At 40.2% G+C, this 15,629-nt stretch overlaps 1 protein-coding gene across 8 annotated transcripts in view; it reads left to right on the top strand.

The window, feature by feature from the left end:
- The window catches only part of TJP1 (tight junction protein 1), a 197,058-nt gene that overhangs the window by 17,819 nt on the left and 163,610 nt on the right, over window positions 1-15,629 (top strand). For 2 of the 8 annotated variants that reach the window (XM_074837738.1, XM_074837737.1), the window contains exon 1: window positions 14,823-15,045. The exons of 1 other annotated variant lie outside the window; for it this stretch is intronic. In XM_074837738.1, the coding sequence (XP_074693839.1) occupies window positions 14,879-15,045 (167 nt within the window). In that variant the 5' untranslated portion in view covers window positions 14,823-14,878. Of the gene's footprint in view, window positions 1-14,438; window positions 14,456-14,822; window positions 15,046-15,629 lie in introns of those variants that run through there. 5 more of the 8 variants (XM_074837746.1, XM_074837739.1, XM_074837740.1 and 2 more) reach the window with 4 other exon arrangements.

Genomic DNA, 15,629 nt, shown 5'->3' with positions numbered 1-15,629 from the left:
TCTGCAGAATTCAGAGAAAATTGTGGGTTTTTATGTTTGTTTTGTATTAGCAACTTCATTTTCATTGCTCTTGTAACTATAGATGGGATAGTGGATTATTTCTGAAATGGGATTTTGACCTTGAGCGGTCCTGCCACTTCATTTATCCAGACTTGGCCCACGGCTTCTGATTCTGTGGTTTAGCTTTCTTGTTTGCATTAACAGTAAGCTTTGGGTTTGCTACCAATCTCAGTGGGACTTTGAAAAGCTCCTCTTCTCAGAGCTCTGACTGGATTATACAATTCTCTTTCGCCCTGACTTTCTCCTGCTCCTTTAATTTACCTCTTGCAGTCATGAAACTATAGGAGTTTTAGAAATTTTCCAGGTTTCCTAAACCTTCTGTGGTGAACCCGCTATCCTGAATTTCACATTCTCTATTACCAAGTTTATTCCCTATCCCTTTGGCAATCTAGTTTCTTCTGGGAACATAGACGTTGAGGAATTTTACCCTGCACAAGAGCAGTTAATGACAGTGTCTAGTCTCAGCTTCTGACACTTCTGTTTGGGACTCCAGAGTGTGCAGTAATGAAGCCTGATTAAGTATGGTTGGAGCTATGTGATATTTCTGTGATAAAGATTGAGCATCATTAGTTGGGATCAGCTCCTCAAATAAACCTGGTGCCTTAGATCTTTTCTTCTTTAGGAGTGACTTGTCTTTAAATCCAGTGAGTCTTTTAAATAGAAAATAGGGTTGATTCTCACCTAAGGTCTAACACTAAATTTTGTGTGATAGCTCTCTTTATATCTAGCAAACAAAACACTGTTTTAAATCAATGTAAACTCTCCACGTAACAGGAATTTTAAGAGTGCCAGTGCTGCAGGATAATAAAAACCTGGCAAAGAGACATTGCTGTCACGGAGAAATGTTGGGTTGTTGCATTAACTAATAACAATAGATGAATTAATCAGTTTGCTTACTTTTCTTTGCTGCCAGCCTGGTAGACTGTGATTAAGTTCTCTCTCTATTGCTGGCCAGGTTGAGGGTTTTATTTTTGTCTTATTTGCTTATATGTCTTTTTTTTTGGTTTTTTTGGCCAATACAATCCCCATTCTATTCTTAGGTCTCCATAGACATCTCCCTGTAAGTGTTACACTTGTGATAAAGAACAGTGTCAGAACAGACACAGCCTCCCTTGGGAGGCATTTGCTCATTCTTTTTATCTGGATCACTTAAAATCTTCAAAGACCAGCTGTACCTGGGTATTAATGCTCTTTCAGAACCATATGTTTCCCTTCTGCATAAAACCCATGTAAAGGGGACACTTACATAAAAATCTTGCTGCAAATCATTGCTGTGTGCTCCTTCTGTAAGGGATAAGGGATAAGGAACAAACAGGAACACATAATTTTAATCAATCCATGGAAGATATAAGAAATCCTATAGGATATTTAAACATGGCTAGATCTTTCCCTTGCCTTCCTCCAACCTGCCACCAAAGTAATGGTAAATACTGCCTGCAAATAACCCCTGTCTATTCAGCTAAGTAGAAATATAGGCAGCTCTTTCAGGACTAGGTGCAGTTAGTTTTCACTCCATGTGTTCCTCAGTTACACAACTGAAAATGTTACATATTATGCTATCTGTTGCTACACACAGCATACAGACACGATAGTTACCTGAGAAAGGCAAATTAAATTACATACACATCTATCCCACTCTGTGGCATTCTGAAACATATTCTACATATGACTTTTGCCCATTGGCTTCCTCCACTTCACACCAGCAAATATGCCATCATTATTAGTACAGAGAAAGAAAAATAAAGGCAATATGCAGCAGGCAGGCACAAGAGGATAATTTAAATTCCAAGTTGTTTGATTTCCTGGGTTTGTTCATCCCTTTAATATTGTTCTCCTATTCTTTATGTGAATTTCCTTACCAATAGTTATTACTGAAACCTTGGTAAGAGGATGTGTATTTCTTCTGCAAACAAATGTGAAAAAAGGAACAATATCTTTATAAACCACCTGTAAGCCTGGTTCATACAAACAGAGCTCAATTATGTGTGCTATTAATTATTCGTAAGATTATGGAAAATTAGCATGTGCATGTCAGGCGATGGAACTCCTCTTTTCTCTGGGCTGAGAAAGGTACGTAAAAATAATTATATATACCACAGTAACTAGCAGTGTCTGGTAAATACAATGAAGTTACAGAATGAAGGAATAATATCTGGGGAGGGGTGAGTTTGCTTCTTCTGGTGGCTGGCTATATGTCAAATGCACAGCACAATTTATGAGAACTTCAGTTCCGCAGCTAAATAAATGCAAGACAGCATTGTCACTCTGTGTAGGTGATAGGAGATTAATTCAGTTGTTTCTAGAACACTTCCAACAGACTGCAAAGAAAAATTTAGCTTATGATACTGGAGGGGGAAGCATCAAAAAAGGAGGCACATCAAAACCTAGCAACAAACTCTCTGAAAATGTCTCAAGATGTTTCAGTGTTGGCCTGCAAAAGAAGCCAAGATGAAATCTACAGGGCTTTTATATGGGTCATTTCCTTACTAGCCTCTTTCTATTTAATGTTAGCCAGAAAATATGTGAAGAACAAGAATGTGTGTTCAAGGTGTCTTGATAAAAAATAGCAGAAAATACTCTCTTCTTGTTCCATCTAGTGAAGGCCAATTGAGTTCAAAGAGCAAATAGCTGGTTGCTAACATAAAGCATGCTGATGAGATTCAGAGAAACACAGACTGAGACAAAAGGTGATAAGAGTATGTACTGTAGGTTAGAAGAGGAAGTGGAATAATTTTTAAATAATGTTATATATCAGAGCAGAAATGTTTGTCATTGGTGCATCTTAGGTGTATTAACAGATAAATGTATTTGTACACTAGTATGATAATGCATTTGTAACAAGAAAAGCAGTGTCTCAAACTGACGTTCTTTGTACTGTAAAACACCTATGGCAAAGAAAATGCAAATTAAATCTTAAGATTTTATGAAGGTTCAGGTAACTCTTGCAGCCACCTCCCCCAGAAATTCATCAGTCTCAAGGTTGGTGTTATTCCTTCAGAGAGGCTTGTATAAATTTGAAGATGACAGAAATGGGAATGAGATTCTATACATTATATTTAATTTAATCATATTCACCCAGATTCTTAGCTATGACCTTGAATTAGGTTGTATTTGTAACATAATTCACCAAAGACAAGCTGAGTTTCTGGAGCATCAGATTTGGCAGGGGAAGTCAGATGTCTGCATCAAGTAGGATGAAGAGTAACTGAGAAATGACATTGGTACTATCCTGCTTTTAAATCCATCAAAAGAATAAAATCTCTTGCAGCCAGTATCAGGATGTATAATATAGAACTTCTCTTCCTTGCTACTGGACAACTCCATCCCACTGCTATGCTGGACAATTTTTCTTAATGTGCTTTCTACCTATTGGGAGTTGCTGGGATCAAAGCTGTGTAAGTCAAAATTCTATTCTGGTAGAACAGCACTATGTTGTCAAAAATTACAGGAGTCAGTGGGAACTGAAGGTATTTAGTACATCACACGATCAGATAAAAGGTGCAGCACAATGCTAAGACAGAGATGCTTTCAGAAGTTGCAGCAGAAGATAACATTTAAAAATATCACAGATTGTTTAGAGGTGTGTTCACATGAAAATACAGGAAGGCAAGAGCAGAGACTATTTCTGTTCCATTCACAGTGTAGATACCACAGAAATAACATTTCATAAATGCCCAAGACAGATGGTATGTATGTTCTTCGCATAATAAAATAGCCAGAAACTTTCCTATTGAAAGGACTGAATCCAATACAATGTGACCCACCTTAATCTTCGGCTTCAGGTTCACAGGAAACCTTCCCTCTGAACATTTGCAGAGCTTATGATTTATTACTGCTGTCACAGAGATGTGCACAGATCACCAGACCAAATGTTTTGCAGTGACTACTTGCAAGTGTTGGTATTTTTGCTTTGTTCCTAGAAACATTATGTCTTCTGTCTTCTACAGAGATCTGTGCGTTTTCTTATAGTGTCAGTGTACTCCAGTACACATTCAAACTGTCAGTGCTGCAAAAGGCTATCTCTATCCACTGTGAGGTCACTCACAATAACTGGAACATCATCACTTCTGGCTACATGAGCAGATATGAACCTTGAGTTCATTATTTCCATTGGAATATTCACTGCTATTTATTTGTTCTGGTGTTTGGCCACTGGTTTATTCATTCTCTTTGTTTGTCACCAAGGTCCAGGCAAAGTTTTGGAGGAGGAATATCACACTTGATTTGTGTGAAAAATCAACTGATTTTCTTCAGAGAAATGCACTGAGCTTCTGCAGCATTTGTATCTTTCACTTGGGAGTGAGACCAATGAATATGTGCTCTAGCTGCATGAACAGTTGGCTTGAAGACAAGTGCAGTGGGTTTGAGAGCGCCCTTCCTCATTATCCATTAAGCAATGGTCTTTTTTGTGCTCTGGTTTTCAAATCTCAGTAGTGGTGCAGATGGTTCTAAGGAAGAGTTTGCACTACTGCAATAAAATGAACAGATTTGCAGAGATGTTTAGGGTGCCAGGAGAGATCTCTATTTATGGCTCATTTAGTTAATCTTCAAAATTTGTCATTTGTACATTATTGAGGAATTTTCACAGAATCAAAAAGTAGGGCTCTTTAACTAAAACTAAAATAATAAAAACCAGCTTTATTTTCATTTTTGTTGCATCCTCTCTTGCTGCTCCAAAGATTGGAGAGCCAATGAATAGCTCCCGAAATTACACAGTGCTGAGTAAGAACCAGACAGTTTCGTAACTGCTTGGGTGCTCTTCACATGCAGATGGTAGGTAAATTGCTTGGTTGGCAAGAGAGCAAGTGAGCTCTCAAACCTGCTAGTGTGTAATGAGAAAAAAAAGGTTGTAGGTTATACTGAGAAGAGTAATTACACTGTAACTGTTAACGTGGTGTATGCTGGCATTGTAGCAGTGCAGATCACAGCATGACAGATCTCAGGACAGATATTATCCAGGTCAGCTCCAGAAAAATACTAGTTAGAAATACTGCTTCCAACACTCACCAAAATGTATGGACTGAACTATGCTACCAGAACCTCACATGGTATAAAATGATGACTTTAGTATGGCCTTGTTATTTTATGCCAGCTGAGTACAGCTGACCCTAACAGGGTCTTGCTTTTTCTTTGGATGCTCCAAGCAAAAATGTTAAATAATGAGGGAAACAAAGGGCAAGGACACAGAATGAATTAAAATACAACTTCATTTCATATCTTCTGCTGATTCATTTTTGAAACATGTTAGGAAGCAGAAATATTTCAGTATTAGAGAGTACTAATGCGATGACCAATTTTAAGTTGGACGTATAAAATCTTGTACAACTGTATTGTACATACTTCTGTTATTTTAGTATCTAAAAACAACCAAGAGAAGCTGAAGTGATTGGGAAAATGTTATATAAACTGCCATAACAGCAAAAGGTGATTTAAGTCTATTTACCTTACCAGACAAAAATCTTAGTAGTGCATTATTTACTTTACCTTATTCTTTTATTTAAAACCAACCAACCAACCAAAACACACCACACCTCACAACCCAAACCCAAAACTTTGTGCTCTGTGTTAAGGGAAGAATAGTAAGTTGTTTAATTCTCCCTTTCGCTATTCATGTTTTTTTTCCACGCTGTAAGGCCTTATGCAATTTGATAGCGTAACATCAGGAATGCCATAAAGGCACTTTTATTTTTATACTAGGGCAATTAAAAAAAAAAATTGGTCTACTCACAGCAAATTTGGAGCCAGATCGTCTATGCCAAAAGTAGCAATAACTGCAGTGTATAAGAGAAGCTAGAATTGATTGTGTCTTCTCTGAAGCAGAGGACAGAAAATTGCTTATTTGTTACAAAAATCTGGTTTGTAGCAAGATTGTTGATCTGCACATGAATTTTTATAGTTTATAAATAACTTACTGGAGTCTGGAAAAGTCTTGACACCAGTTAGTAAAAGAAGAGAGAGGATTGTAAATCCCGTATGTAGTCAATCAAGTAAAAAAATATGTTTGATATTCAAAAATACCTGTATCTGGAATGAACAGATCTGTTCTTTGTTTTGTATTAGATGGTCTTGAAGGAAACTAAAGAGAAAAAATGTTTTATATGCTCAACTTCCATATTCCTGAAAGAATGTGGTCCAGTTGTTCATTATTTTAATGACATATTCAAAATTTTTGTCACATTGTTTTATTAAAAAAAATCTGATATTCATCTGGACCAATACTTTCGAAGTTGAACAAGAATTTGGGATACCCAGTCAGACATATATATGGTCTGAAGTTAGGCTCTCAGAAATTGAAACATTTTTTTACACTTTGCCTCAAGAGTTCCTTTAAGCTGATTTTTATATCTCTCTTTTTTTTTTTTTTTTTTAAATATATATAGCCCCCTGTCCATGCACACTTAATGGGAGGGCTATCTGGAATCTTACAAATGCTACCTCTGCTGGTTTTTTTTAAATTAAAAATTCAGTGACTAAATGACCGGATCTTGCAGACTCTTATCAGCACGAATAGCTTTTGCTCTTGAAAATAGTCATATTGGATTTTTGAAAATTTTGTAGATGCACACTGTAACCCACTACCATATTTGGAATCTAACCAAATGTCTCCAATAAGATGCCATGCCACTAGAGCATGGCATGAGCTAATTACTGATGAAAGCAAAAGCGACATCGGAGGAACCAATCCTTCAACCTGTTCTGTTCAAGCTGATTGTTTCACCAGGTGTAGCCTCAGATACTCAAAAAAACAGTTCCCTGCAGCATCAAAGCTTTTGTTATCAGGTTTAGCTATCATTTTTGTTTAGCTTTTCATTTTTGAATTCCTACCTGCTAGGCTTAATGTGTAGATCCTAGGTTTTATGACCAGGATGTTACAAGAGACAAGTATATAACAACAGTATAATCCCTTGGGAAATAGATCTGCAATATGCACCAAAATTTCATGTAGGTTTCCCTACACTGAAATTACAGGAACATTTGGTGTATATATTAATATTGATATATATTGAGCACTTATAGGCTTAAAAGTATGAAATCAAATTTGATTCCTTCATCCACATTGTAAAAGTCTTATTTATCACTATTTTATCATCTATACTCTTTGTTTTCATTTTATCTTTTATTCAGACAGGACAATGAAATGTGTAGCTTGTAGTCCTTCAGTTTTTTTCTGTTTGTATTTTGTTCCACTTCTCTCTGCCCCAGACAAGAGTAATACTTAATATTACTAACCCTTCTAGGTTGAATTGTTTGATTAGAGTTTGTTTTTTTTAAAAAAAATCTGATTAAAATCAGGCTTAGTGTGATTTTAAAAAATTTGAATAATTAGCATAAACAATATCCCTGTAATGAGCTCCACTAACATTTTTGTGTTCTTTTCATAGTAGATTACTGTATACTTGCCTCTAACTATAGTAAATCCTATTACAATAACTTTCATTTACTGGTAATCTGATTAAAATAGTATAATGTTAAGTCATATACACTGTAATGAGAACAGCTTTCTTCCTGAAGTGAAAAATGGTTTTCATATTTGTGGTAACTGTGCAAATATACAACTAGACATATAAAGCAGACTTCAGCTAGGATTCTGAACAATTTCAATACATTCATGAAACATCCAGCTAGCCTTCAGGCTTTATAGCTCATAGATGTGGAAACATTCTTATCAGCATTTAATCAAATATATTAATGAAGCTAAATAAGGGTCTGAATTACTACTAATTTATAAAATGAGGCATGCATATAACTTTTGGCAGGAGAAGCTCCTTAAATTTTAGTAATACTCTCATGTTGATCTATTTATCCTCATGTGTACATTCACAGAACTCACTATTCAACTAAAAAAATGTAAAGGAAATGTAAGGAAGTAGTCTTTCTAGACATTTGAGTACAGTCTTATGAATTGGTCCTATAACATGTCTACCACAACAGTTCAGATATACCTATTTTTTTCTCAGCCTCCAATATTCCACACCCTTGCTTCGGGGAACCATCATTATCCCCTGCTTTTCACAATCTCCCCTTCTCTTTTAAATATTGTGTGCTTGGAGGCTTCCCCATCAGGCATAACATCTGAAAATGAAAGCTATTAGCGACTCTACATCCCAGAATGATAGCAAGGTCTGGTCACACCTCACCTCAGAGTTACATACTCTCACAGTTCTAACAATACGCAGTTAGCAAGGCTAATTAATTAGATCTTTGTGTACTGTGATTGTGATGTGTTGCAGATGGCAATCTATTTCTTAGAATCTTCTGAGAAGTGATGTTACTCACACTTCTTTTTCTTTTGGATCTGACATTGAAACTGTATGCTTGGTGATTTCTTCCCTCCAGTAGTTTTCTACATGAATAAGCCGTATCAGCACTAATGGAAATCACGCATATGCTTATTTTTTTCTACATTAAGCTTATTTTATCCTGTGAGAGGGTCATGCTTGTCAGGCATAATGTGATATTTGGGTAATTTTGACTTAAGGTGTTTTTTCTTTTTTAAGAGTAAAATCTTAGAATTATGAGTTTGCAAGAAATGGGTAAATGTAAAAGTACTGGATAGTGGCAGTACAAGTCCACTTTGTTCTAGCTTGAATTTTTCACTTTAATAGTCTCTTATTTTTGCAGTAACCTAAAATTTGACGGTAATAACCAAAAGCAGCTCCACATCAGACCTGGTAGAACAGCACTAACACTACTTCTACAGGAAGCCATTACTAAATAGCCCTGATTATAGTGAAGCAGGGATACTTGCTTGCAAGTTTCCTGTAAATATTTCAATTCCTTAATCTAGCAAACCCTTTCTTCTTGATAATCCATAGTCAAATAAAAGTTATGTATTCTGTAAAGATATTCTTCTTCTGAGAAAACACAGTGAACATTTTTTCCTTCCAAAACAAAATTATTTACCTCTTTTTTATTTTGGCAGCTCAAATGAATGACCGGGATAAACTGTTTCAGAAATGCAAGTTAGTTCTAAATGAGTGTGTCAGTTTATTACCATACCCACTTAGACCCATAGTTTTCTGCCACCAGTCGAGCTAGCCTGTCATCAAGACACTTCAGAGAAATGTGAAAACTTTCCCTTTTGTAGATGGTCAATTGTGCACTAAAGTGTGATAGGAAAATTCCTCTGAGAGTTTTCGTTTGTTTCTTATGACGGTAAGGTATGCATCTTTATAGATCTTCAGATAACAGGGATTTTATGGAAGAAACAGTAACAGACCAGAAAAAGGCTTTGCATTATATATGATAAATACATTAATATGGGTATAGAAAATGCCTAGTAGATCAGAAAAAGTCACAGAATTACGTATTGTAAATGCATAGATAGGAAACACATGAACACGCACACGTTTTTCTTACTTTTGAGGAGGGAGAAAATAACCCCTGGAGTCACTGTATCTGACACACTCGTAGATTCTAAGGAACTCTTTTACTCTTTTAATCCCTTTGTTTTTCTTTCTGGAAAGAAAATGGGAGATGTATGAAGCTTACACATGACAGACTGAAATGGCAAGAAAGCCTGTTTCAGTAGCTTTTTGCCTGAAGGATCTGCATTAATGCTCTTAGTTAACATAAATCTTTATTAATATTATGATTATAATTGACTAACTGTACAAATTAACAGAATAAAATATTACTAACAAGTACTGCAGAAAAAGAACCCTCTTTAGTAAACAGGAAGATTTAGATTAAATTAGAGTAGAGATGGAGATCAGTCCTCTAATGTCATGTTTTAATGTCAGTGTTCTATCAGTCTCTGGAATGTTGCCACTTTACCAACTGAACTGTGTAATAAAAAGTTCTCAAATCATATTAAATACCACAGAAGCAAAGAATATGACATGTGTATCAGGATTTTTTGATCACTCATTGGAGTAAAAGTCAGCAAGGGGAACAGGTATATCCTAGGAATAAAAAAAATGTTAATTCTTCATCAACACAGTAGCACAGTATTGAGAACTACATGGAACGGACCATGTAATGTTACGAAAAGTCTCTGTTATATGCAGAGCAAAGCTGAAATTAAGACTATTCTAAAATGCGAATAAAAGATGTTTAATATGGCATAAAAAGAGCAACAAGTTTATTTAATATTTGCTTTAGTTCTAATAGAATTTTGACAGCCTATGAATGAATGCAATCAAGGGCTTAAAATGTGTCATTAAGACCTAATCCACCCTCAGAAGTTGCTGATGCAGCCATTACAGTACTAGTAAAGATGCCATTTATTCTGGTAAGATTATTTTTTTCTTTTTGCCAGACAGCATAGCTTATACAGGTTTGCTGAACAAAATAAGCTACATCAGCAGAAAAGAATATTTTTGCTTGTTCACCAGCACAGTTATGCCAGTTAGAGGTGTTGTTTCTTTTTCCTCACATTATTGCAGAAAAACTACATTATCTGAACTAATTTAAGCAGAGCCAAGACTTTTAAAAGTGCGTTTCTGTAAGGCCTCCAAGAGTCTTTTGAGTCAGACCTAAATTTCTCCTCCTCCTGTGAGCTCTCTCAGGACTGAGTGACGCAGGTGAGAGTTTGAAAAGGACAGCACCTAGTGACAACTGGCACTACAGGGATGTGTGATGGACTAATAATAAAGGAAAGCAAGGTAAGACTTACTGAAATCAAACCTAAATTCAGCAGAAGTAGATAATGATGTAAAATCTTGCTTTGCAGTACCTGGAATCTCAGATATATTCTAACAATACTAAGACTGAAAAAACGAGGGGCACAACTTACAATGAAAATAGCTTTAAGTCACAATTATGCTTCCTCATTCTTAGCTGCTGATAGGAGCTCCTAATGTACAACTGTCTCAGTGGCATCCTCTAAATTGCAGCCAGTCAGTCTCCCACTGCTGACAACAGCCTACTCTCCACCTAAAAACACCAAGGCATGGGCCAAGATTAGATCACACAGATGGGCATTAAACTCCACCTTCTCAGGGTCCATCCATCTATCTTCCAGATACATCACTGTCCTAGCATAAACATAATATCATGAGTGGAGTTTGTGCCAACCACACATCCATTCAAGTGCAGCAGTCATACATAATATTGTAACTTGTAACTGAAAGAGCAGTCTGTTCTTCTGAGCCAAGAAGTGCATTGGAAGGTCATTCTGGGGACAGGCTTCAGAAGAGGCAGAGGCATCGCAGACCGTAAGCAACAGACAGATTATGGAGCTTGTTCTAAGATAAAGTCTGTAGTTAAGTTACCTAAGCAAGTAAAATTAAGAAATTAGTATGGTTCTGCTTGGTTTTGTACTAAAAAACCTATGGAACAACTATACTAACCTGAAGTAATCTAACAGGAGTTAAGTTGTTTTTAAAATGCACTCTAGGTTAAAAAAAATGTAAGCAGCTTTCAGCTTTCTGTAGTGTAGGAGAGTGTATCTTGTCAGACAGAATGAGTTTGCATTGAGAACAGCAAATATGATCAGAAGAAGCTTCTCTTGCAGGGAATCCTACCGTATAAATTTTGGACTTAGTTCAGCTAAAGGGTCTACACAGGCCTCAGAGCTAACAGTGGGATGTCCAGATGCAAACCCTAACCTGGAAGCTGCTGATTGACTCCTGTTAAAAACAGGCAGTTCATCTGAAAGGCAAGAAAGACGAGATCTTTTTACTCTTTCAGCGATATAAAACATAGGTGCTTAAAGTAAGATGTTCTGAAAGGCATAATGGAGCAACACTGAGAAGGAACGGGTATGAAAGAAACAGAAATAATGACAATTAAAATTAGAGGATAAAATTTTTTCATTAATATCCATTTTTTGTCTCTGTAATGCACATCAAGAAGTATGGAAGATGATATATAAAATGTACAAAACAAGTTAATTTGTTAGTACCAGATTGATAGTCATTGAAAACTAGAGAGCTAGATCTAGAATAACTGTAATTATTTTGCGAATTTAAATAGATTTAGGACTTCCTATTGAATTAAGAACAGGAATCACATAACAGACTTTTAAAGAAGTTGAATAAAGATTTGAATATACAGCCAGGCTCCATCGTAAGTCTTTATGCAAGGTATTGTTAGCACATTTCTTAACTGTTTTGTACTTAAAATAAATTTATGTCCCAAACCTGCTACTGTAAAAATGAAAAGCAATGTTTTGGGACTCTAATACAGAGTCCTTTTACAAGGCAGAGAACTTTGAAAGCTTACCTGCTTCATCCAGGTTTATCAGCTTTCAAATAAACTTTGCTTCCCTTATATCCTTGGATTGTCTTATCTACAAAATGTCTATCACTACAACCAGATTAAGACTAGATTTTTCTTTCACGAATTTTTATATGGGATAAGAATAACATGTATTTTTCTGACAGGTGTAACATTCAAATTGAAATGTGACATTCAAACTAATACAGTTTCATCATTCTTTTAGTCAGCACTTTCTACCATTTCAAGGTATAAATGATTTTCTTAATAGGATTGCTCAAGTGTAAATGAATATTTCAATCACAGTGTAGCTAGCATTCTACTAATGATGGTGAGAATAAAATTCAGCCCACACTTACTCTCTTATAACTTGTGTGGGCAACAAGCGTTTTTTCAGTCAGCTAATGATGACTGGATAGACAGAAGGAGAAAACAATGTGTTGGTTTTACAGTTTTTGTTTTTAAGGCAAAGTAAAACCTCTACAGGTTTTCAAACTGACTTGGTGTTCTGCCTATAGAAGATACAGACTTTCCAGTTAGTATACTACTAGCATTGTTTAAGTACAAAAATTAATTCCTCCTCCTTAACCTTCCTAATGATTTCAAGTTAGCCATCCCTCATTGCTTTTAATGCTTGATCTTTCCAAAGACAAAGAACCCATTATCAGTATCTTGAGAGCTGTAGACGTACAGGCTCATAGTGGGCATCGAGTTCACATTTGAATTTTTTAAATGGTCTGTGACGCAGAATTTCAGGACATTTGTATACACCTCAGATTTCTTGGCTGAAAATGCAAAGCCATCCATCTCATTAACTACAGTAATACAACTATTATGTTTCTAATTAAAATCTGCTGTGCTTCCAAGTAATATATTTATCTTCTTTGTTTCCTGTGTAATGAACAGGCCTAGGTAGAATGTACCCTACTACAGTCTTGAGGTATATGTTACACACAAAAAGAGAAGAAAAATAATCACTGAAATGCTCATCTCTAAGCCATAAAGCAACAATGCTGCTCACAGTATTTTTCCTAGCTGACAGTGCCACCTTAGCACCTCAACTCCTGGGTAAGTATTACAATTCATACTATTTACATTACAGCATCTTAATGAAAAGTTGTCACTTCAGCATGAATTTGTTCATCCCTGCATTCTACAAAATATTTACATGCTTAAACAAGCTATCTCTAGACAAAGTATTGCCCATCACTATTGATCAACATGTCTGCTAAGCACTACCCTTCACGTCAGGGATGTTTGTGCTGTGGAGGGTCTTTGATCATATTGTACTGTGGTTTAGAATTAATTCCAAAAGCACTTGTCAAATGCACAGTCTTCTGCTGCTCTTAAGTGTGGAGCTTGAAGAGGAAGCACAAAACAGATTGAAGTTGTAACGATAATTGTGTCACAGCGAAGGCCACTACACGGTTATGCGTTCTGCTATTTTTGCTAAAGTATCCAGAAGGTGGGCACTGCTCTAAAAACATTTAATACTTTAGTTTGACTTAATCACCATTTGATTTTCAAACACACATGGAATAATAAAGGGGTAGTCTTCTCTTGTGCCCGAGTGGCCTCCCCGCCGGTGCCCACATGCCCGCCTCACTCACCGCCTGCCCCGGGGGAGGTTTGCTGGGAAGCGCCGCTTCTGCCGCAGCGCTGTCCCGCCCGCACCTCGCCTCACCCTCATCCTCATCCTCACCTCATCCTCACCTCATCCTCACCTCACCTCCCTGCTCACCTCCGCCCTCAGCGCCTCCACAGGGCCGCCCCAGCAGGTGGCGAGGCGTTTGCCTCCGCAGCGCAGTTACCGCTAACCCACAACCGACATTGTTAGCCGGGGAGGAAGGCGGGGCGGGGGGATGATTAAAATAACATGGGGCTATTCTAGGCGCTAATGGGATTAGCGGCGAGGCCAGCGAGGCGGCGGGGAGAGGGCAGCGCTGCGCGGCAGCCGCGCTGCGGCATGGCGCCCCTCTGATGGCGGGAGGGCAGAGCAGCAGCTGCGCCACATGGGCGGGGGCGGGATACCCCAGGTAATTGGGGAGGGGAGCGGGGCGGGAGCGCCCCGGGAGCGGGCAGAGATGGCGGGGAAGGCCCGGTCGCCCAGGGGGGACAGGGAGGAGCGACCCCACCGGCGGCCCGGCCTGTGGGGTGAGGGGGCAGAGGGGGAGGCTGAGGCCCCAGCGAGGGCCTAGCGAGGGGAGGAGGCGGCCGGCAGGAGACAGCGCAGGTGAGGAGGAGGCAAAACGGGGGGCGAGCGGCCCGGGCAGGGGCAGGTGCGGGAGGAGGGGGAGCCCCGCAGCAAGGTGGCGGCGGGGGAGAGGGAAGGCGCGGCAGCAAGGCGAGGGGCAGAGAGTGGGGGGCTGAAAAGGAGTGCGACAGCGGGAGGAGGAGGAGAGGAGCGTGGGCCCGGGGGAGGGCAGAGCGCGGCGGGAGGCGGAGGAGAGCGTCAGCTGGAGCGGGGATAGCGGGAGCGCGGCGGGAGGCGGAGGAGGAGAGCGTCAGCTGGGGGCAGAGATAGAGGGAGTGCGGCAGGAGGAGGAGGAGAGCGTGAGCCGGGGGGGCAGAGAGAGAGGGAGCGCGGCAGGAGGAGGAGGGGAAGAAGCGCGACGCAAGGACGGCAGATGCCTGGAAATAAAAATTTGATGATTGCATGCAGCGGCTGGAGAGACTCTGTCGGTGGCGGCGGCGGGCACGAGGCAGGGACAGGGGGGGCGACGGCAAAATGAAGTATCAGAAATACCTGACTGTCTTGCAGATGGCCATAGGGGTGACCGCCTCCAACAGGGGCAGTCTGATGCCCTTAAAGAGGAAGCTGTGGTGAGTAGGCACAAACGCGGCCGGCGGCACTGCGGGCCGGGCCGGGCGCGGGGCGCCGCCGCGCCTGGCCGAGCGCGGGCCGCGGCGGGACGGGCGGGCAGGCGGCGGGGGGTTCCCTCAGGCGTGAGGGGCGCCGAGCCGGTACTCGCGCCGGGACCGAGCGAGAGCGGGCCTGCGGCTCCCGGCGGGCATCTCCGGGCCGGAAAGTTCCCGGCGAATTCACCGCCGGTCGTGTGGAAAGCGCCGGGAGGCGGCGGTGCGGTGGTGCCGGAGGAGCTGTCCGCGCCTCGCCCTGCCCTGGGGCCCGGCGGAGCACGGCCGGCCGGGTGCTGCCCGCGGCTGGGCGCGCGGTTCCCGCCCGCAGCGGCTGTCAGCGCGCGGCAATGGCAGCCTCGGCCGAGGGGCGCGGGAGCTGCCCGAGCCGGCTCCGCCGCTTGCGTGACAGCCCAAGTGTTGCCTCCGACTGTAGCGCATCCACCTCCCCGCCCGGGCTGGGCGGAAAGCCGGGGTCTCAATTTCCCGGCCTCTGCTTCGCTGACAGGTGTATCTAAGAAATGGGAGAGGGGAGATCCAAGTCTAAAGGG

This window comes from Strix aluco, chromosome 12 (assembly GCF_031877795.1).
Source record: "Strix aluco isolate bStrAlu1 chromosome 12, bStrAlu1.hap1, whole genome shotgun sequence".
NCBI lineage: Eukaryota > Metazoa > Chordata > Aves > Strigiformes > Strigidae > Strix > Strix aluco.
The sequence above is the reverse complement of the archived record's forward strand: the minus strand, read 5'-3'. Positions and strand labels throughout refer to the sequence as shown.